Source organism: Loxodonta africana, chromosome 18, assembly GCF_030014295.1.
Source record: "Loxodonta africana isolate mLoxAfr1 chromosome 18, mLoxAfr1.hap2, whole genome shotgun sequence".
In the NCBI taxonomy this organism is placed as follows: domain Eukaryota; kingdom Metazoa; phylum Chordata; class Mammalia; order Proboscidea; family Elephantidae; genus Loxodonta; species Loxodonta africana.
The window spans coordinates 63,593,078-63,614,399 of record NC_087359.1 but is presented as its reverse complement, the minus strand read 5'-3'; the positions used below and the strand labels follow the sequence as shown (position 1 = coordinate 63,614,399).

General features: G+C 39.9%; 1 protein-coding gene across 16 annotated transcripts in view; it reads left to right on the top strand.

Moving 5' to 3' along the window:
• Positions 1-21,322, top strand: part of SMG6 (SMG6 nonsense mediated mRNA decay factor) — a 234,378-nt gene that overhangs the window by 123,595 nt on the left and 89,461 nt on the right. Inside the window, exon 15 of one of the 16 annotated variants that reach the window (XM_064271541.1) lies at positions 14,381-15,929. The exons of the other annotated variants lie outside the window; for them this stretch is intronic. Within the exon in view, the coding sequence (XP_064127611.1) occupies positions 14,381-14,398 (18 nt within the window). The 3' untranslated portion in view covers positions 14,399-15,929. Of the gene's footprint in view, positions 1-14,380; positions 15,930-21,322 lie in introns of those variants that run through there. 16 annotated transcript variants of the gene reach the window in all.

Genomic DNA, 21,322 nt, shown 5'->3' with positions numbered 1-21,322 from the left:
TCATTTTTTTTCCCATTCTCACCAGGACCACCTATGGAGTCTCTGGTTAGAACAGTTGGTACTGGTAGCTGGGTACCATCTAGTTCTTCTGGTCTCAAGGTAGGTGATGTCATTGTTTGTGTAGACTATTGGTTCTGTAGACTAGTTTCTTCGAGTCTTTGGTTTCCTTCTTTCTCTTTTGCTTCCCACGAGTAGAGACTGATAGTTGTATCTTAGATGGCCACTTGCAAGCCTGTAAGACCCCAGACAGTACTCACCAAACTAGAATGTAGAACATTGTCTTTATGGACTATTTTGTGTCATATGACCTATTTGCCCCATGAGACTATGATCCTAAGCCCTCAAACCCAGTAGACACATGCCGTGAGGTATTTGGTTATGTCTAGGAAGTATCCATAACTGTGCCCCGTATGTGCCTTATTTTGTATTTGAAAACATATACAACACACATAAATGTGTATATTCATATGCCAACAGTTACACCTATATATGTGCACCCATAAGTTTATATATGCCTTCCCGTACATATTTATACATACATATACATCTGTGCTTACATATGTTATTACTGTTGTTGCAAAATTGTATATCCCCCAGTGAATTTTTTTTCTTTTTACAAATTTCCACATAAATTGTTCATGGACATTAGTTACACTCATCACAGTTCGTCAGCATCTCTTTTGTGCTCAAACACTTGTCTTTACTATGGTAGTGGTATGCTGACTACTTCCACACTCTCCCGCACTACTTCCACATGCCACATTTTCCCGTTACCAAAAGTAACAAGTCTCTAAGTTCTAAAGCATACTTTCCCTTCGCCCCTTCTCCCTGGTTTGAATGTTGGTTTCTCTCTATATTTTTTTCTTTGATTTTGCTTTAGATGAAGGTTTACAGAGCAGATTAGTTTCTCATTAAACAATTAGTACATGCACTGTTTTGTGACATTGACTGCCAATCCCACAACATGTCAACACTCTTCCGCTTCTCGACCTTAGGTTTCCCGTTACCAGCTTTCCTGTCCCTGCTGCCTTCTCATCCTTACCCCTGAGCTGGTGTGCCCATTAAGTCTCGTTTTGTTTTATGGGCCTGTCTAAACTTTGGCTAAAGGGTTAACCTCAGAAGCGACTTCATTACTGAGTTAAAAGGGTGTCCAGGGGTCATACACTAAGACTCTAAGGGTTTCTCAAGTCTCTGTCAGGCCAGTAAGTCTGGTCTTTTTTTGTGAGTTAGAATTTTGTTCTACATTTTTTTCTAGCTCTGTCTAGGACCCTGTATTGTGTTGCCTGTCAGAGCAGTCAGTGGTGGTAGCCAGGCACCTTCTAGTTGTGTTGGACTCAGTCTGGTGGAGGCTGTGGGGTAGTTGTGGTCCATTAGTCCTTTGAACTAATCTTTCCCCTATATCTTTGATTTTCTTTGTTTTCCCTTCCCGCAGACAGTGTGGGACCAGTGGAGTATCTTAGATGGCTGCTCACAAACTTTTAAGACCCCAAATTCTACTCACCAAAGTAGATGTAGAACATTTTCTTTATAAACTACGTTATGTCAGTTGAGCTAGATGTCCCCCGAGACAGTGGTCCCCAGCCCTCAGCCCAGTAATTCAATCCCTCAGGGAGTTTGGATATGTCTCTGAAGCTTCCGTGATCTTGCCTTGGTCAAGTTGTGCTGACTTCCCTAGTATTGTGTATTGTCTTACCCTTCACCAAAGTTAATCACTCACCTATTGTCTAGTTAGTGTTTTTCACTCCCCAGCTCTCCCCTCCCACATAACCATCAAAAATTGTTTCTTTTTGTGTCTAAACCTTTTCTTGAGTTTTTATAATAGTGGTCTTATACAGTATTTGTCCTTTTGTGATCAACTTATTTCACTCAGCATAATGCCCTCCAGATTCGTATATATTGTGAGATGTTTTGCAGATTCATCATTGTTCTTTATCGTTGAGTAGTATTCCATTGTGTATGTGTACCATAGTTTGTTGATCCATTCATCTGTTGATGGGCACTTTAGGCTGTTTCCATCTTTTTGCTATTGTGCGTAATGCTGCCATGAACATGGGTGTGCACATGTTAATTCATGTTATGGCTCTTATTTCTTAGTCATCTAATGCTGCTATAACAAATACCACAAGTACATGACCTTAACAAAGAGAAATTTATCTCCCTCTGGCTAGTAGGCTACAAGTCCAAATTCAGGGCATCAGCTCCGGGGGAAGGCTTTCTCTCTCTGTTGGCTCTGGAGGAAGGTCCGTGTCATCAGTCTTCCCTTGGTCTGGGAGCATCTCAGCATAGGAACCTCAGGTTCAAAGGACACGCTCTGCTCCCAGCACTGCCTTCTTAGTGGTATGAGGTTCCCATGTCTCTTTGCTCGCTTCTCTTTTTTATATCTCAGTTGGCTTAAGACACTACCTAATCTTGTAGACCTCATCAATATAGCTGCCGCTAATCCATCTTATTATATCACAGTGATAGGATTTAGAGCATTTAGGGAAGTCACATCAGAAGATAAAATGGTAGACAATCATACAAGGGAATCATGACCTAGCCAAGTTGGCAGATATTTTGGGGGGACACAAATCAACCCATGACATTTCTCTAGGATGTTTTTCTAGGAGTAGGACAGCTGGATCATACAGCATTTCTATTTCTAGCTTTTTAAGGAAGTGCCATATCATTTTCCAAAATGGTTGTACCGTTTTGCATCCCCACCAGCAATACATGAGAGTTCCAGTCTCCCCACAGCCTCTCCAACATTTGTTATTTTTGGTTTTTTTGATTCATGCCATTAGTGTCAGGGTGAGGTGGTATCTCATTGTAGTTTTCGTTTGCATTTCTCTAATGGCTAGTGATCACGAGCATTTCCTCCTGTTTCTGTCAGCTGCTTGAATGTCTTCTTTGGTGAAGTTGTCTGTTCTTTTTTTATTTAGATTGTCTTTTCATTGTAGAAGTATTGGATTTTCCAATAGATTTTAGAGATTAAACCATTGTTGGATTTGTCATAGCCAGAAATTTTTTCTCAATCTGTAGGTTCTCTTTTTATTCTTTTGGTGAAATCAAATCTTCTGGTGTTTGAGTATTGTTAGCTATGGTTTGTATACTATTTATGCCGTGCATTAGGGCCTCTAGTGTTGACCCTGTTTTTCTTCTGTGATCTTTATAGTTTTGGTTTTATATTTAGGTCTTTGATCCATTTTGAATTAGTTTTTGTGTATGGTGTGAGGTATGGGTCCTGTTTCAGTTTTTTACAGATGGACATCCATTTTTGCCAGCATCATTTGTTAAAAAGACCATCTTTTCCACCATTTAATGACTGAGCCTTTGTTGAAAATCAGGTGACTGTAGATGAATGGATTTACATCTGAGTTCTCTATTCTCTTCCAACGGTTAATGTGTCTTTTGTTGTACCTTAATGATTTAAGACTTTTTCTATGCTATGATGGGATGAGGAAACCCTGGTGGCGTAGTGGTTAAGTGCTACGGCTGCTAACCGAAAGCTCTGCAGTTTGAATCTGCCAGGCGCTGCTTGGAAGCTCTATGGGGAAGTTCTACTCTGTCCTATAGGGTCGCTATGAGTCAGAATCGACTGGACGGCAGTGGGTTTGGTTTTGGTTTGTGATGGGATGAATATGTTTTCCATTTGCAAGTGTCTTTTGTTGTACTGGTACCAGGCTGTTCTGACTACCCTAGCTGTATAGTAGCTTCTGAGGTCAGGTAGTGGAAGGCCTCCTACTTTATTCTTCTTCTTCAGTAGAGCTTTACTTATCTGGGGCCTTTTCCCTTTCCGTATAAGGTTAGTGATCAGTTTTTCCATCTGTTGGTATTTGGATTGGAATTACATTGTGTTTGTAGATTGCTTTGAGTAGAATTGGAGTTTTCATAATGTTGAGCCTATCTATCTGTGAGACCAAAACCAAACCAAACCATTGCCATCAAGTCAATTCTGACTCATAGTGACGCTATAGGACAGAGTAGAACTGCCCCATAGAGTTTCCAGAGAACGCCTAGTGGATATGAACTGCTGACATTTTGGGTAACAGATGTAGCTCTTAACCACTACGCCACCAGGATTTCCCTATCTGTGAGCATGGTATGTTTTTCCTCTTACGTAGGTCTCTTTTGGTTTCTTTCTGTAGTGTTTTGTTTTCTTTAGATAGGTCTTTTATGTCCCTGCTTAGATTTATTCCTAAGTATTTTCGTTTTTTTTTTTTTTAGGGGCTATTATAAATGATATTGCTTTCCTAATTTCCTTTTCATAGTTCTCTTTATTGGTATATAGGAATCGCAACGATTTTTGTATGTTTATCTTGTATCGTGCTACTCTGCTGTAGTTTTCTTGTGGAGTCTTTTGGGTTCTCTGTGTATAGTATCATATTATCTGCAAATAGGGACAGTTTTACTTCTTCATTACCAATTTGGATGCCCTTATATTTCTTTTTCTTGCCTTATTGCTCTAGCTAGGACTCACAGCACAATGTTAAATAGGAGTAGTGATAAAGGGCATCCTTGCCTTGTTCCTGTTCTCAGGGGGAATGTTTTCAGCCTCTGTCCATTAAACATGATGTTGGCTGACACAGTACAGGAGAGGTCAGCACAACTGGACTAAACCAAACACTTCGAAGGCCAGCGTAGCAAGGGCGGGAGTTTGGGGACCACGGTTTCAGGGGACATCTAGGTCAATTGGCATGATAAAATCTATTAAGAAAAAACATTCTGCATTCCACTTTGGAGAGTGGCGTCTGGGATCCTAAACGCTAGCAAGCGTCCACCTAAGATGCATCAATTGGTCTCAACCCAGCTGGGGCAAAGGAGAATGAAGAACACCAAAGACACAAGGTGATTATGAGCCCAAGAGACAGGAAGGGCCACATAAACCAGAGACTACATTAACCTGAGACCAGAAGAACTAGATGGTGCCCAGCTACAACCAATGACTGCCCTGACAGGGAACACAACAGAGAACCTGTGAGGGAGCAGGAGAGCAGTGGGATGCAGACCTGAAAGTCTCATAAAAAGTCCAGACTTAATGGCCTGACGGAGACTAGAAGGACCCCAGAGGTCATGGTCCCCAGACTTTCTGTTAGGCCAAGACAGGAACCATTCCCAGAGCCAACTCTTAGGACAGGGCTTAGACTGGACTATAAAAATGACACTGGTGTAGAGTGAGCTTCTTGGCGTAAGTAGACACATGAGACTCTGTGTGCAGCTCCTGTCTGGAGGGGAGATGATCAAATTATGCGTAGTATTTTATAATCTACTTTGTTCAGTTAGCAGTAAATATGTCTCAATATATTTCCATGTTCATCTGTAACATGAGTTTTAATGGCTGCATAATAATTAACTTGTATTTATATACCATTGGAAACTCTGGTGGCATAGTGATTAAGAGCTGCTGCTGCTAACCAAAAGGTCAGCAGTTTGAATCCACCAGGAGCTCCTTGGAAACTCTATGGGGCAGTTCTGCTCTGTCCTATAGGGTCGCTATGGGTTGGAATCAACTCGACGGCGATGGGGTTTTTTTTTTATATATATACCGTAATATTTATTTAATCCTTAATCATTAGACATCTTAAGTAGTTACTAACTTTTTAGTTTTACAGATGATGCATCTCAGACAATCTCATACATAAGCCTTTACGTGTATCTTTAGTTATTTCATATAGGAGTCCTGGTGGTACAGTGGTTAAGCATTTGGCTGCTAACTGAAAGGTCAGTGGTTCGAGCCCAAGAAAGATGTGACAATCTGCTTTCCGTAAAGATTACAGCCTTGGAAACCCTGAGGGGCAGTTCTGCTCTGTCCTGTAGGGTCAGTTTGAGTCGAAATTGACTCGATGGCAACAGGTTAATTATTTCATAAGAATAAATTTTCAAAGTGGAATTAGTAGGTCAGAGGGGATGTGTACATTTTAAAGCTTTTGATAGGTAAGTCCAAATTGCCTTTCAAAAAGGTTATAACAGTGTAAACTATAGATAGAATATGAGAGTACCTGTTTTCTAGCATCCTCTCTAATCCTGAATATATAATTTTTTGTAACCTTGTCAGTGATGGGCAAAAAATGACACCCATTGTTCTAATTTTCATTCTTTGATTACTAATAGGGTTTTTTAAAATATGCTTATTGGCTGTATGTATTAAAAAAGTATGTATTAGTATTGTATTTATTATAAATTGCCTTTTTAACGTTGGAATGCTTACCTGTTTTTTTCTTAATGACTTCTAGAGGCTATGAATAACTTGAACTTTCTTGGGTTACCCTTGTACAAGATGTGTGTTATGGATTGAATTGTGTTCCCCCAAAAATACGTGTCGGGAATCCTAATCTCTTTGCCTGTGATTGTAATCCCATTTGGGAATAAGCTTTCTGTTTAATTAATGAGGCAGGATTAGTGTAGGGTGTGTCTTAAGTTAATCACTTACAAGAGATAGAAAGAGCAGATTAGGCCAGCAGAGATGGGGGAAGAGACATGCCAAGCCACATGCAGATCATCCAGGAGCAGAATCTAAAAAGAGACAAGGACCTTCGTACAGAGCCGAGAGAAAGCCTTCCCCTAGAGCCGGCACCCTGAATTCTAGCCTCCTAAACCGTCGGAATCGACTCGACGGCAGTAGGTTTTTAAACCGTAAGAGTCGATATCCGACTCGAAGGTAACAATTTTTTTTTTAACTGAGAAGATGAATTTCTTTGTTAAAGCCACGCACTTGTGGTATTTCTGTTAGAGCAGCACTAGATAACTAAGACAACGAATTTTTGTTTTTATAAGTGAGATGGGAACTTTTGGAAACTTCAAAGTGAGAGTTATTTTGTAGGCAGTAAGTACATGTTCCATTGTCATACCATGCTAGATCTTTTGTTTGTTTTTACCCTTTGAGATGGTTTCTTTTTTATTACACTTTCCTCTCTATCATTGCCTAGATATCTAAGGAGAAAGAAATCTGCAACCAAATATTTGCAAACGAACTGTATCCATTTCCTTGTCTAGTTTGCCTGTTTAGTCCAAGGAGCCCTTGCTAGGTGTAGTTAAATTTAGTAAAATTTACATTGTATTTTGAAAAGTCCTCTGGCTTATATTTAGAAAACCTTATAAATTCAGACTTTTTACTGTTTTTATCACTTCTCTCCCTGGGTGCAAGGAAAAACCTTGATGCAGCTGCTGTTTAGTGATTCTTTTCACCAGTGGCATTTTGGCACTAACCGTTTGTATTATGTGTTTCTCTCTGCCCACCTCATTGTTGCTCTCACCTTTTTTTGCCCTCTCTCACCTCTTACTTATTGTTTATAAAGTGATATAACTGTTAATTACCACTTCAGTTTACTCCAGTCCTTTTAGGTTGTATCAGTTACTGCTTAATTTATAAATCTAGTTCCCCAAATGGGCCCTTTCGAACTCTGTTATCTTGATGCCCATGCTATGAGTAGATCAGTGACTAAACAGCTTTTGATCTCTTCAGGAAGATGTTGTATTCAGAGTGCTATAAGTATATTTTTCCTTAATATATATGGAGGGTCATATGTCTGGATCTCCTCCCACAAGAAGACCCTAAGCCAAACAACTAACGTTTAGTAAGTGTTCATCATGTGGTAGACACTATTCTAATGTTTTATATTATCTCATTTAAAGTTCACAGAAGCCCTATGGGAATTTGAACTATAGGAGGAACTTGCCCAGATTGACAGCTAAAATGGTGGTACTGAGTTCAAGCCGTCCATGTTTAGAGCACACATAGTGGTAGAGTGGTCGAACAAACATACTGACTTAGTACTTCTGGTTCTCTTCTCACCTTTGACAGCTCTTTTACTTTCACTAGGAGCTTGATTTCTTACCAAGGGCTTGTCAACCATTGACCTTGTTTTAGGGAGATCATCTGAAGATCACCTGAGGATGACCATAGATCATATGAGGGGAATAGGTTGCTCAGGCTGAATTACTTGCTCCTATCTCTCTGGGTTGGATCATCTGCAGATCTTGAAATGTCCTGGGTCAGAAGACGCCGGGGTGTCTAGAATATAAGAAACATGATTTTTGGGTAGAGAACTTGATTTTTTTTTTTTTTTTTGTAAACCTTTCAAAGTGCCCTAGGAGGACCTGAACGTACTCACAGGATGATGCACATTGTTTTGGAAATGCGTCCAAAGACAAAATCTAACAGTAGTGGTAGTGTAACTTGTAAGGACCAGAAGATCAGGATAGTGCCCTGGGCTCCAAACTTGGAGGCTGGAGTGACCCTTCAAGTTTGCTGATAGGGCTAACTGTGGTGCTTAAAAACCTGAAGGTCAGCTATGTAAGCGTGCCTGCCTGCCTACTTACCTACTTACTAACATACATACAAAAATCTGGCTCAAGACTTAATAAATATGGGCCACAATTAAAAATAAAATTGAAATTGGTAAGAGGAAGCTTATGATAAAGACTTAACTACTGTATGTTATGCAAATAATGTGCACCTTCTACCTTTGTTAGCCATCCACTCCCTTCCCCCCGCCAAGATATTTTCATATACACGGCTATGCCTTTTTTTTTTTTTTTAACATGCTACTGGACCCACGGTGGCACAGTGGTTAAGAGCTCAGCTCCTAACCAAAAGGCCAGCAGTTCGAATCCACCAGCTGCTCCTTGGAAACCATATGGGGCAGTTCTACTCTTATAGGGTCGCTATGAGTCAGAATTGACTTGACAACGGAGGGTTTGGTTATTTTTTGGTGGCTGTTAAAAAAAAAATTATTGTAACGCTTACAAAAATATCGGGGTGGAGGGGTGCAGGTGGCAAACAAACATAGAAGGTGCATGTTACTGATGTAAGCTTCTGCCTCAGAACTTTCTGTCCCACTTTTTTTATTTTTTTTATCAGCGGATCTGTCATGCATGTAAAAGAGTATGTATTCTATTTTACTTTATAATTTTTGATATCTGAAAATTTAATTTTTATGTATTTATAGTTAATACCTTTACTTTTATTAATCGGCATATTGACATACCATTTACATACAATAACATTCCACATTTGAATGTATTAATGTATATACCCACCTGTGTAAGGACCACCTCAATCAAGATACAGAAGATTTCCATCTCCCCAGAATAATTCTTAGTGCCCCTTTGCAGTCAGTGTTCCCAGGCCCACTCCCCACCCCAGGAAACCACTGATCTGATGAGTTTTGCCTGTTCTGTAATTTCATGTAGATGTAATTATATAGTGTATACTTTTGTGTCTTTGTTCTTTCCGTCCGTGTAATGTCTGTGAGGTTCATCCGTGTTGTGTTTTTCAGTAGTTCATTCCCTTTTACTGATGAGTAGTATTTCACAGTTGTTTATCCATGCACATAATGGTGGACATATGGGTGGTTTTTGCTTTTTGGCTGTTGTGAATCAAGATGCTGTAAACATTAATTTTGTATAATTTTTTTTCGTAGACATGTGTTTTCATTTCTCTTGCATAAATATCTGGGAATAGAATTGTTCGGTCATATATGTATGTATCTAACTTTGAAAGAAATCACCAAACTCTTTTCCAAAGTGACTGTACCATTTTATATTGCCACCAGCAATGTATGAGAGTTCCAGTTGCCTCACATCCTTGCCAACACTTGGTATTTTAGGCTTCGTAATTTTAGTCATTCTAGTAAGTGTGAAAGGAGCCATGGTGGTGCAGTGGTTAAGCACTCAGCTACTAATCAAAAGGTCAGAGGTTTGAACCCACCAGCTGTTCTTCAGGAGAAAGATGTGGCATTCCGCTTCTGTAAATATTACAGCCTTGGAAACCATATGGAACAATTCTCCTCTGTCCTGTAGGTCACTATGAGTTGGAATTGACTCAACGGTGACTGTTTTGTTTTTTCAGTAAGAGTGACATGATATCTCATTTTGGCTTTAATTGGTATTCCCTCGATTATTGATGTTGAACATCTTTTCATGTGTTTATTGGCAGTTCATATATCACCATTTTGCCCATTTTTAAAAAATTGTCATGCTGTCTCATTATAGAGTTGTAAGAGTTCTGCATGTGTCCTGAACACAAATCCTTGTCAGATATGAATATTTTTTTCCCAGTGTGTGTCTTGCTGTTATGGATTAAATTGTGTCCCCCCAAAATATGTGTTGTAAATCCTACTATACCTATGGTTATAATCCCATTTGGGAATGTGTTTTCTTTGTTGTTAATGAAGCAGTATTAGTATAGGGTATTTCTTAAGTCAGTCTCTTTTGAGATAACAAAAGAGCAGATTAAGCAAGCAGCAAGCCAGCAGAGATAGGGGAGGTAGATGCCATGCCACATGAGATCTCCAAGGAATCAAGAAACAGAAGTTGAAAAGAGACAAGAGACCTTCCACCAGAACCAGCAGAGAGAGGAAGCCTTCCCCTAGAGTCAGTATCCTGAATTCAGACTTCTAACCTCCTAAACTGTAAGAAAATAAATTTCTGTTTATTAAAGCCATCCACTTGTGGTATTCCTCTTGTAGCAGCACTGAATAGCTAAGATACTTGCCCCGTTTTTTTTTTTTTTTTTTTTTTACAAAATCTTAAAGAGCAAAAGTTTTTAATTTTGATCCAGTTCAGCTTTTCAGATTTTTCATTTATGGTTAGTGCTTTTTCTGTCTTAAGAAATCTTTGCCTTGTCCCAGGGTTGTAGACTTTATGTTTTCTTCTGTAAGTATCAGTCTATTTACATTTAATACAATTTTTTTATATCTTGAGTGTAAGTTTTTTTTTCCATTTGATCCTTCTGGTTTTTTGTTCCAGGACTCTTCCTGCCTTCTTTTGGGTTAATTGAATTTTTTAGTGTTATATTTCAGTTACATGCATTTGCTTCTTAATGATACTCTTTTTAATTATTCCTTTTTTTTTTTTATGGTTGTTATAGGGCTTAACTTTTCAGAATATATTTAGAGTCAGTATTGTACCTGTTTATAGGTCCCTGGGTGGCACAAATGGTTTGCACTCAACTACTAACTTAAAAATTGGCAGTTTGAACCTACTCAGTGGCACCACAGAAGAAAAGCCTGGCAGTCTGCTTCTGTAAAGTTTACAGCCAAGGAAATCTTATGGAACAGTTCTTACAAATGGCATAGCAGTGAACTGGAATTGACTTGATGGCAGCAGGTTTGGTTTTAGTTTGGAATGGCTAATAATGTTGAGCGTCTTTACGTGTACTTACTGGCCATTTGTATGTATCTTCTTTGGAGAAAAGTTTGTTCTTAAGTCCTTTGCCCATGTTTTAATTGGGTTATTAGTATTTTTGTTGAGTTTTCAGAGTTCTGTATATATTCCAAATATCACACCCTTACCTGATACATGGTTTCCAAAGATTTTCTCCAGTTTTGTAGGTTGTCTTTTCACTTTCTTGATGATATCCATTGATGCACAGATGTTTTTAGTTTTAATGAAGTCCAGTTTGTCCCTTTTTTTTTTCCTTCTCTTATTGTTCAGGCTTTTAGTGTCATGTTTAAGAATCCATTGCCTCAAAGGAGGTCCTGAAGCTTTACCCCTCCTCCCCATGTCTTCTCATAAGACTTTTGTGGTTTTAGGTCTTACGGTATGTCTTTTTAGGGTTTTGTGTGTGTGTGTGTGTGTGTGTTTATTTACTTATTTACTTTTTTTGCTGCTTTGATAATTTTTTTTGTCCAGTTTTCACAATTTTGATGGTGATGTGCATAGGTGTAGTTCTTTTTACGTCTGTCATACTTGAGGTTCACTGAGCCCCTTAAATCTGTAAATTGGTGTTTTTTCCATCAAATTTATGATATCTTTTAGACATTACTCTTTTTTTTCTGCCCCAATCATTCTCTCTTCTTTTTCTGGCACTCCAAGTGCTGCATGTATGTTAGACATTTTGATATAGTTCACAGATTTGTGAGGATCTATTTTTCTTCAGTCTTTCTTCTCTCTAGTCTTCTGATTATTTGATTTTTTTGACCTGTCCTCAAGTTCTGCCATTTCCAGTCTACTCTTATATTCATTCAATGAGTCTTTTATTTCATCATTTTACTTTTCAGTTTAAGAATTTCTTGTTAGACACAATACAGGAGAGGTCAGCACAACTGGACTAAACCAAAAGCAGAGAAGCTTCCTAAATCAACAACCAAACGCTTCGAAGGCCAGAGTAGCAGGGGCGGGGATCTGGGGACCGTGGTTTCAGGGACATCTAGGTCAATTGGCACAATAAAATATATTAAGAAAGCATTCTGCATTCCACTTTGGTGAGTGGCGGCTGGGGTCTTAAATGCTAGCAAGCAGCCATCTAAGATGCATCAATTGGTCTCAACCCACTGGAGCAAAGGAGAAGGAAGAACACCAAAGATACAAGATAAATATGAGCCCAAGAGACAGAAAGGGCCACATAAACCAGAGACTCCATCAGCCTGAGTTGGGAAGAACTAGATGCTGCCTGGCTACAACCAATGGCTGCCCTGACAGGGAACACAACAGAGAATCCCTGATGTAGCAGAACAGTGGGACACAGACCTCAAATTCTTGTAAAAAAGACCAGACTTAATGGTCTGACTGAGACTAGAGGTACCCCAGAGGTCATGGTCCCTGGACCTTCTGTTAGCCCAAGACTGGAACCATTCCTGAAGCCAACTCTTCAGACAGGGATTAGACTGGACTATAAGACAGAAAATGATACTGGTGAGGAGTGAGCTTCTTGGCTACAAGTAGACACATGAGACTATGTGGGCAGCTCCTGTCTGGAGGGGAGATGAGTAGGCAGAGGGGGACAGGAGCTGGTTGAATGGACACCAGGAATACAGGGTGGAAAGGAGGAGTGTGCAGTCTCATGAGGGGGAGAGGCAGCTAGGAGTACATAGCAAGGTGTGTATAAGTTTTTATATGAGAGACTGACTAGATTTGTGAGCTTTCACTTAAAGCACAATAAATAAAAAAAAAAAAAAAAGAATTTCTTGTTAGTTTTCGTAATTTCTTTTGCTGAGTTTTTCTATTCTTCACTCAGTAAGACCATATTTTCCTTTAATTCTTTGAATATCTTTACCATTAATTTTTTTGACATATTTATCATAGCTGCTTTAAAGCCTTCACCTTCTAATTCCAATATCTGGGCTATCTCACATTTGATTTCTACTGACTATGGATTGTATTTTCCAGTTTCTTTGAATCTAGTGATTTTTATTTAAAATCACTGGACGTTTTGGATAATTTATTAGAGAGACTCTGGATTTTGTTACCTTCCTCTGAAGAATGTTGTTCTTTATTTTAATGGGTTGTTCTTTATTTTAATTACTGGCTGATCATCAGGAACTTGTGTGAACTTTGGTTTTACATAGAAACCCAGAGTGTTTCCCAGTAACGTGGTGATAGTCAATTTTCAAGCTCTTTCTCCTCTGTAGATCTTGTGGGGCTGGGTTTTAGGCTCTGTTAGTGGAGATTTAGATTAGGTCTAGCTCTAGGGTGTGGCCCATACTCCTAAAGTGTGGCCTCTGTGGAGTCTCAGCTGGATGCCAGGGCTGTTAAGAAGGTTTTAACAAGATGTCTTCACTCCAACATTGTTCGAACTTCCAACTCCCACATCCCAGGGCAGTGCTCTTCCTCCAGTGCTGCTGGACATCTAACATCTCTCTGTTCCCCACTCAACCCTGTAGCAGCTGCCATCCGCTAAGTCCCCGGTGGTCTTGGCCAGCATATATACAGTCCAGCTGTCACCCACATAGTCACTGAGGACTCCCACGTGCACTTCAATGCCCTTTCTTTGTGCAACTTTTTCCTGTCCAATTCCTTACTCTGCAGATTCCAGCCATTTCAGCTGCCTCCTGTTTTGCTCCTCTGCACAGCAGGTCCACCATAATGTGCTTGGGATCCAGTTTTCTTCTTCATGGCTGGGAAATTGCTACCAAGCAGAAGACTGGTTGATCATGGGCTCATTTCATGAGTTTCTCTTCTCTCAGGGATCACCATCTTCCACTGCCTGTTGTCTACTGCCTCGTATGTTTTATAGCTATTTGTGGTAGGAGGACTGGTACAGTGCCAAGTCATGGTTAGCAACAGCAAGTGGCCTCTTTTTATGTTTTAATTACAAAAGTAATTCATGCTCTTTGCAGTAATACTCAAATGCTATAGAACTATCAAAAATAAGAATGCACTTCCCTCCCTTCCAAAGATAATTGCTGTTAACTTTGGTAACTATCCTTCCAGACAAAGAAACACAGAGTATTAAATTTTTTAGTAAGATAAAAATGCATGCTACTTACATATTAATCTTTTTTTACTTAATATACATATAGATCTACACCAGATCTACACCTTTCTTTTTCAAAGTACCTCATATTCTGTTGTATGGGTATGATGTAATTTATTTATCCATCGCTCTGTTAATTGATATTTAGTTGTTATGTCCAGTTTTTGTTATTACAGATGGTGCTGTATCTTTGTATACTTACAGGACTGTTCAGTAGAATAGATTGCTACAAGTGGAACTGCTGTCAAAGGATATTCATGTTTACTGTTTTGACAGGTACTACCAGACTGCCCTCTAAAATGATATGAGTTTCCACTCCCACTAACAGTGTTTGAGTGTCTGTATTTGCTGGGTTAAAAATAAGTATCTCACTTTAACTTGTATATTTATTTTTCTTATTAATATGTGGGCATTCTTCATACATAGTAGATAGTTGTGCCTTGTTTTATATGTTGTGAATATATTCTCCTCGTTTGCAGCTTGTTTTATAATCTTGTTTATATTTTTCACCGTGTACAACCTAAAATTTTTATAGAGTCAAATTTGTCTTTGTTTTTCTTTGTGCCCTCTGGGTTTTCTGTCATGCTTCACTCATCTTATTGTTCACTCATCTTTGAATACACCTGTTTATTGTTCTTGCTGCTGCCGATTGTTTAACTTGATTTCTAGAAAAAGAAAGGTTTGTTATTAACAAGATACACCATGATTTACCCATGCTAAGACTTCCATTGGAATTTTGGCTGTAGAGACTGCTGCTTTTAACCGCTCCAGATATTCCAGGATTGCCATCATTTAGAACAAAGGCTCTTGAAGATTTGATGTTTTTGTGGGCAATTTTTTGTGGTGGTATTATTATAGTGAGTGTTATAGATTAAACTGTCTTCCCAAAAAATATATGTTGTAAATTCTTCTATATCTGTGGTTATAATCTCATTTGGGAATAGGTTTTCTTTATTATGCTAATGAGGCAGTATTAGTGTAGGACAAGTTTTAAATCGGTCTCTTTTGAGATACAAAAGAGCAGATTAAGTCAGCAAGCAAGCAGAGTTGGGGGAAGTTAAATGCCACAACATATGAAGATCTCCATGATGGGCAAAAGAATAAAAGCTGAAAAGAGACAAGGACCTTCCTCCAGAGCCAACAGAGAGGAAAAGTCTTCCCCTAGAGCCAGCACCCTGAATTCAGACTTCTAGTCTTCTGAACTGTGGGAAAATAAATTTCTGTTTGTTAAAGCCATCCGTTTGTGGTATTTATGTTATAGCAGCACTAGGTGACTAAGATAGTCAGTGACAGAAAAAAATGGATCTTTAGCTGCCTAAGAGTAAATTCAGATGCATTTTAACTACCAGTAAACTCAGAAATAACCAGATGAAATGATGTAAAACTTTGTTTGTAGTGAATGCTTGTCTAGCAATGGATTTTTTATTTTCTTTTTTGTTCATGCACATACTACCCACTAAAGTGAAGAAGAGAAGAACTGTTCTCAATTCTAGAGTGCAGTGGAAAACGTGGTTTGAATGTGTGCAGCAAAACATTTTGGAAGGTTGGAATTGCACAATGAGTGTAGGTTGAGCAATTGCTTAACAAGGCATACACATTAGGGCGGGGTGTCCTTGTGCGATTAGGGAACTCCAGAGCTGCCTGAGTAGGGGATTTCCTTTCTGTTTCTTACACGCTATCTTAAAAATTCACTTTTCTCCTCCTTTTCACTGTTCATTCCTTTTTATTATTCTCTTGAATCCTTACTTATTTGTGGGTTTTTTTTTTTTTTTAGGAAGATTAATTGGCCAGACCTCTGTGTATCCCCACCTCTGTGACATTGATTAGAAATGCACCTGGGCCAGGTTCTACTGGTGGGGACGGTGGGAGGTTGCTGACGTTTTGGGGGTTTCTAGTTCAGCTTCTCACAAGTGTCATACTCAGCTTATTCTGAGTGTTGAAATCATTCCCTGACTTCTCAGTACTAGGATTTTGCAGGCTTTGTGATGGTTTTTCTGAGGTTTTTGCCTGTTTTGCTTTTAATGGTGACCAACATCTCCTGATGAAGATCAGCTGCAGACTTTACTAGAAAGTATAGCCAAACTTTACACTGAAACCATAGAAGCCAACCAGGAAGAGCCCAAGCTGTACAGTGCTTGTTTCTCCCTTGGCAAGAGAAAGTCCTTGTTTTCTCGCTTCTTTCCTTTAGCCTGCTCAGTCACACTCATGTTGGATGGTACTTACGAAGCCTGCGTCTGATTCTCTTCTCCTTACCTTTGTGCTGGGAGTACTGGTATTTGTCCACCCTCATCTTGGCTCTCTTTCCAAAGGAACAGGAGAGGTAGTTGGGTCAGAGAGTGCCAGAAAAGCAGAAGTTAAGTATGTAGATTTCATAGCCACATGTATGAGTGTTTGTGGGGCAGGGAACTTCTAATGGAAAACATTTGTGTTGCATCGAAAACAGAGTGAGGCCTGGTTAGAGTCTGTCTGCTCTGTCAGTCTGTTCCTTACCAGCACTAGTCATTGTTCTCCTGGGAGTCCCAGGCATATTGCGGTTTCTTCTGCTCTTGCTGTGTCCCCTGATCTTGCCAGAGTTTTTGTGTCACGGGTGGCCCCATGCGCACTTTGGAGTGAGACTGTAAGGGTGGTGACTAATGGCTTTGAAGGCACTCAAGTCCACATACTGGCTTTGAGACCCTCGTAAGAGCGAGAGGCTGAGGAGGGGAAGGGTCCGGCCCAGACAGTGGAAGAAGCATGCTTAGACTTACACAGATGCTCTTTTGGCTCTTCCTTTTAGTAAAGCACAAACTGAAAGAACGGAGACAGAGGCAATGGCTTGCTGTTTAGGCTTGTCATTTCATTTGTAAATGCTTATAAGGGATGCACCTGGGTGCCCAAGCTTGTATCTGACAGGCTGATGTCATTCAGGTTGTGTAGCTGGATCCCCTTTGGGAGATAAAGAAGAGAAAGTGCTAATTTCCCTGAGGATAATGTCACTCCAAGATATGAGGAACCTGTAACTTGAGCTGTTTTCTTTTTTGCCTTCCAGTCCCCCTGCAATTCACATTTGTTCATCATTTAAAAAGAAAGAAGTGGTGGGGGGAGGGGGTGGCAGGGAGAGATAAAAAAACAATAAAAATACAGCAGCTCAGAGTTTTCTGCGTCCCCTAGAAGGCACTTCACCAATGTGGTTTTCACATTTTCAGGTTTTTGGCTGGTGCATAAGATTGAACAGAAATGCTCCTTCCCCTGATAACAGTGCATTCAGATGCAGGAGCAGGAGCCTGTGGATTAAAACCAGACGGTGGATGATTAATACTTTTGCTTATAGAGGTAGACATGGCAGCTTCCTTCATTTAAATGAAAAAGCCCTTTCTCTGCATTTGTATTTGTGCATATGCTTACAGGCCTGTGCTCTTGGAAGGTGGGAGCTCAGAGTTTCTTGTTTAGCTATAGTTTTCAAGTACCATTTCCTTCCTCTCTAAGCACCCAAGAAGTACTACCCAATCCGTCAAGAAGTACTAGACAGACTTAATGGAGAGCTAGAAGGGCTCTGTGCAGCACTGAGGTGGGAGTGGGAATATGTTCTCTGTTTACAGCTCTCCAGGTCCTGCTGTAACACATCTATATCCACTAGACATACTCGCTCCCTGTGGCCATGTGACCTCGTTCTGATAGAGAATTCTTCTTTCAAAATATTGCAGCGTTGGAGGTGCTATGATATTGAAAGAAACTTATTTTTACAGGTATACTTTCTATTTATGTGTTTTGACCTCACTCACTGAAAACATGACAGATTTCTTGGCTTGTCCTCTTAGTCAGAGGTTGGTAAGTGTTTATTATTAAAAATGTTTTTCAGGATTTATTTTTGCTAAGTTCTGTGCACATTAACCCATTCAGGCTAAAAGGCCTCCAGTTAGCCTAGGCATCTGATCTCCCTCACCACCACCCCCCCGCCCCGCCCCATAGTTTAAACTTGCAAACACCTTGCCCTTTGTGGAAACAGAGACCTCTGCCCAAATGAAACAGGAAATGAACGAAGAGGAGGAAAACCAGGCTGGAACTTGGTATCTTTTTATCTACGTAAATAAGATTGCGTTGTCTCTGCAATAATGAAAAGTTCTGGAGACAAAGGGCATGAAGTTTCTTTTATTCAAACAGAAATCTGGGTCTGTTGTAATGTTGCCTCTAATTTCCGGGTGAGAGTGGGCTCTTTCTCAGCCGTGTCACGCTGTAGCTGCATGCATCCCCAGGTGTCCCCAGTCACAGCATGGGATGATATTGCTGCAGTTTACACCCCACTCCCCAGACCCTCAGAGACTTGTTGTTAGATGCCACCCAGTTGGTTCCAACTCACAGCGACCCTGTGTACAAAAGGACGAAACACTGCCCGGTCCTGCACCATCCTCACAGCCGTTGCTGTTTGAACTATTGTTGCAGCCACTGTGTCAGTCCATCTCATTGAGGGTCTTCCTCTCTTTCGATGACTGTCTACTTTACCACACATGGTGTCCTTCTCCAGGGGCTGGTCTCTCCTGCTAACATGTCCAAAGTACAAGAGACAAAGTCTCGCCACGCTGGCTTCTAAGGAGCATTCTGGCTGTACTTCTTCTAAGACAGATTTGTTCATTCTGGCAGTCCATGATATATATTCAGTATTCTTCACCAACAGGATAATTCAAAGGCATCAGTTCCTCTTTGATCTTCCTTATTAATTGTCCAGCTTTCACATGCTTATGAGGCGATTGAAAATACCATGGCTTGGATCAGATGCACCTTAGTCCTCAAAGTGACATCTTTGCTTTTCAATACCTTATAAAGAGGTCTTTTGCAGCAGGTTTGCCCAGTGCAATATGCCATTTGATTTCTTGACTGCTGCTTGCATGGGCATTGATTGTGGATCCAGGTAAAATGAAATCTTTGACAACTTCAGTATTTTCTCCATTTATCATGATGTTGCTTATTGGCCCAGTTGTGAGGATTTTTGCTTCCTTTATGTTGAGGGGTAATCCATACTGAAGGCTGTAGTCCTTGATTTTCATCGGTAAGTGCTTCAAGTCCTCTTCACTTTGAGCAAGCGGGGTTGTGTCATCTGCATATCTCAGGTTGTTAATGAGTCTTCCTCTAATCCTGATGCCGCATTCTTCTTCATTTAGTCCGGCTTCTCAGATTATTTGCTCGGCATACAGATTGAATTAAGTATGGTGAAAGAATACAACTCTGACACATACCTTTTCTGATTTTAAACCACTCGGTATCAAGTTGTTCTGTTAAAACAGCTGCCTCTTGGTCTGTGTACAGGTTCCTCTGAACACAGTTAAGTGTTCTGGAATTCCCATTTTTTGCGATGTTATCCATAACTTGTTATGATCTACACTGTCAAATGCCTTCCTCAGAGGCTAAGGTTATTTGTGTGTTTTTTTATGTACAGTAAAATTCATTGTTTGACATACAGTTTTGACAAACACGTATAGTCATGTAACCATCACCACAATTAAGATACAGAACAGTTCAGATATAGAGAATAAAAAATTCCCTCATGCAGCCAATCACTCCCACCATCCCAGTCCCTGGCAACCGCTAATCTGTTTTCTATCTCTGTAACTTTTCCTTTTTCAGAATGTCATATAAATAAACTCATACAGTACATAGCCTTTTGAGTCAGGCTACTTTCACGTAGTGTTTTAGTTTCCTAGTACTGCTGTAACAAATACCACGAGTGGGTGGCTTTAAAGAACAGAAATATATTTTCTTACAGTTCTGGAGGGTAAGAGACCAAATAAGGGTCTTGGTAGTGTTGCTTCCTTCCTTGTTGGTAGCCCTGGGCATTCTTTGGTTCCTTAGCAATCCTCACATGGCATCTGACTTCCTGTGTATGTGCCTGTCAGTGACTAATCTGCTCTTTTTATAACTCAGACATGATGAGATTTAGAACCCACTCTACTGGGGCATGATCTAATTAACGTAACAAAACCACTTCCAAGCAGGATTACATCTACAGGTACAAGAGGTTAGCATTTCAGCACATTAATTTGTTCTTTTTTGTTGCGAGTAGAATTCCATTGTATGGATAGTCCATAATTTGTTTATCCATTCACCAGTTGATGCACATTTGATCGTTCCCAGTTTTAGGCAGTTATGGGCAGAACTGGTATAAATACTCACGTATAGATTTTTGTGTAAACTTTTTTTTTTTATTTCTCTTGGATAAATACCTAGGAATAGAATGGGTAGGTCACATGGTAAGTGTATGTTGAACTTTGTAAGAAACTACCAAATTGTTTTCCAAAGTGGCTGTACCATGTTGCATTCTCACCAGCAATGTTTAAGAATTTCACTTGCTCTGTATCCATGTCAGCATTTGGTACTCTCAGTTTTTGGGGTTTTTTTTTTTTAGTCATTAAGTATCTCACTGTGTGGTTAAATTAGCATTTCTCTAATAGCTGGTGATGTTGAGCATTTTTTCATGTCTTTGTTTGCCATGTGCATATCTTTTTTGGTGAAGTATCTCTTGCCAAATATTTTGCCTAGTTTTAATTGGGTTGTGTATTTTCTTACTGAATTTTGAGAATTCTTTATATATTCTGGATTCAAATTCTTTGTCAGATATATGTATTGCAAATATTTCCTCTCAGTCTGTGGCTTGTCTTTTCACTTCACAGACTTAAGTTTTGACTGATTAAATGCTGAGGGCTAGAGGTTTCAGGCTCTCTTGGTGGAGAAAAGTGAAGAAATTGAGACCTTAGTCAGCAGGAAGATGTGAGGACCACCCCTTTTGAAGCTGTTTATTTAAAATAAAAGAGGGGAGTGGGGGTTATGCCAAGATCGAGTTGCGCAGACAGATGTCTGAAGCTTTCCTCAATTCCTTCCCTCTCTCCTGCCCCCACCTATGGTGTGGATTCTGGGCTCTTACCTTCGACTGGCTTCTTCAGTTCCTGCCATCACTCCAGACCCACTGAGGCCTCTCCAGATCTGGCAGACTCCGAGGGAATACCTGAGAGGGCAGGCTAGCTTCTTGCCTGTAGTCCAGACTAAAGTCTTTTTTGATAAGTAATCATTCCCAAGCCCTAAAGTGATAGCCTCCAAGGAGTCACCCTCTTTGAAGAGCTCTTTCATCTCCAGCTGGACTCTTTTTCCAAACAAGCATCAGCAGAGCCAAGTCAGGGC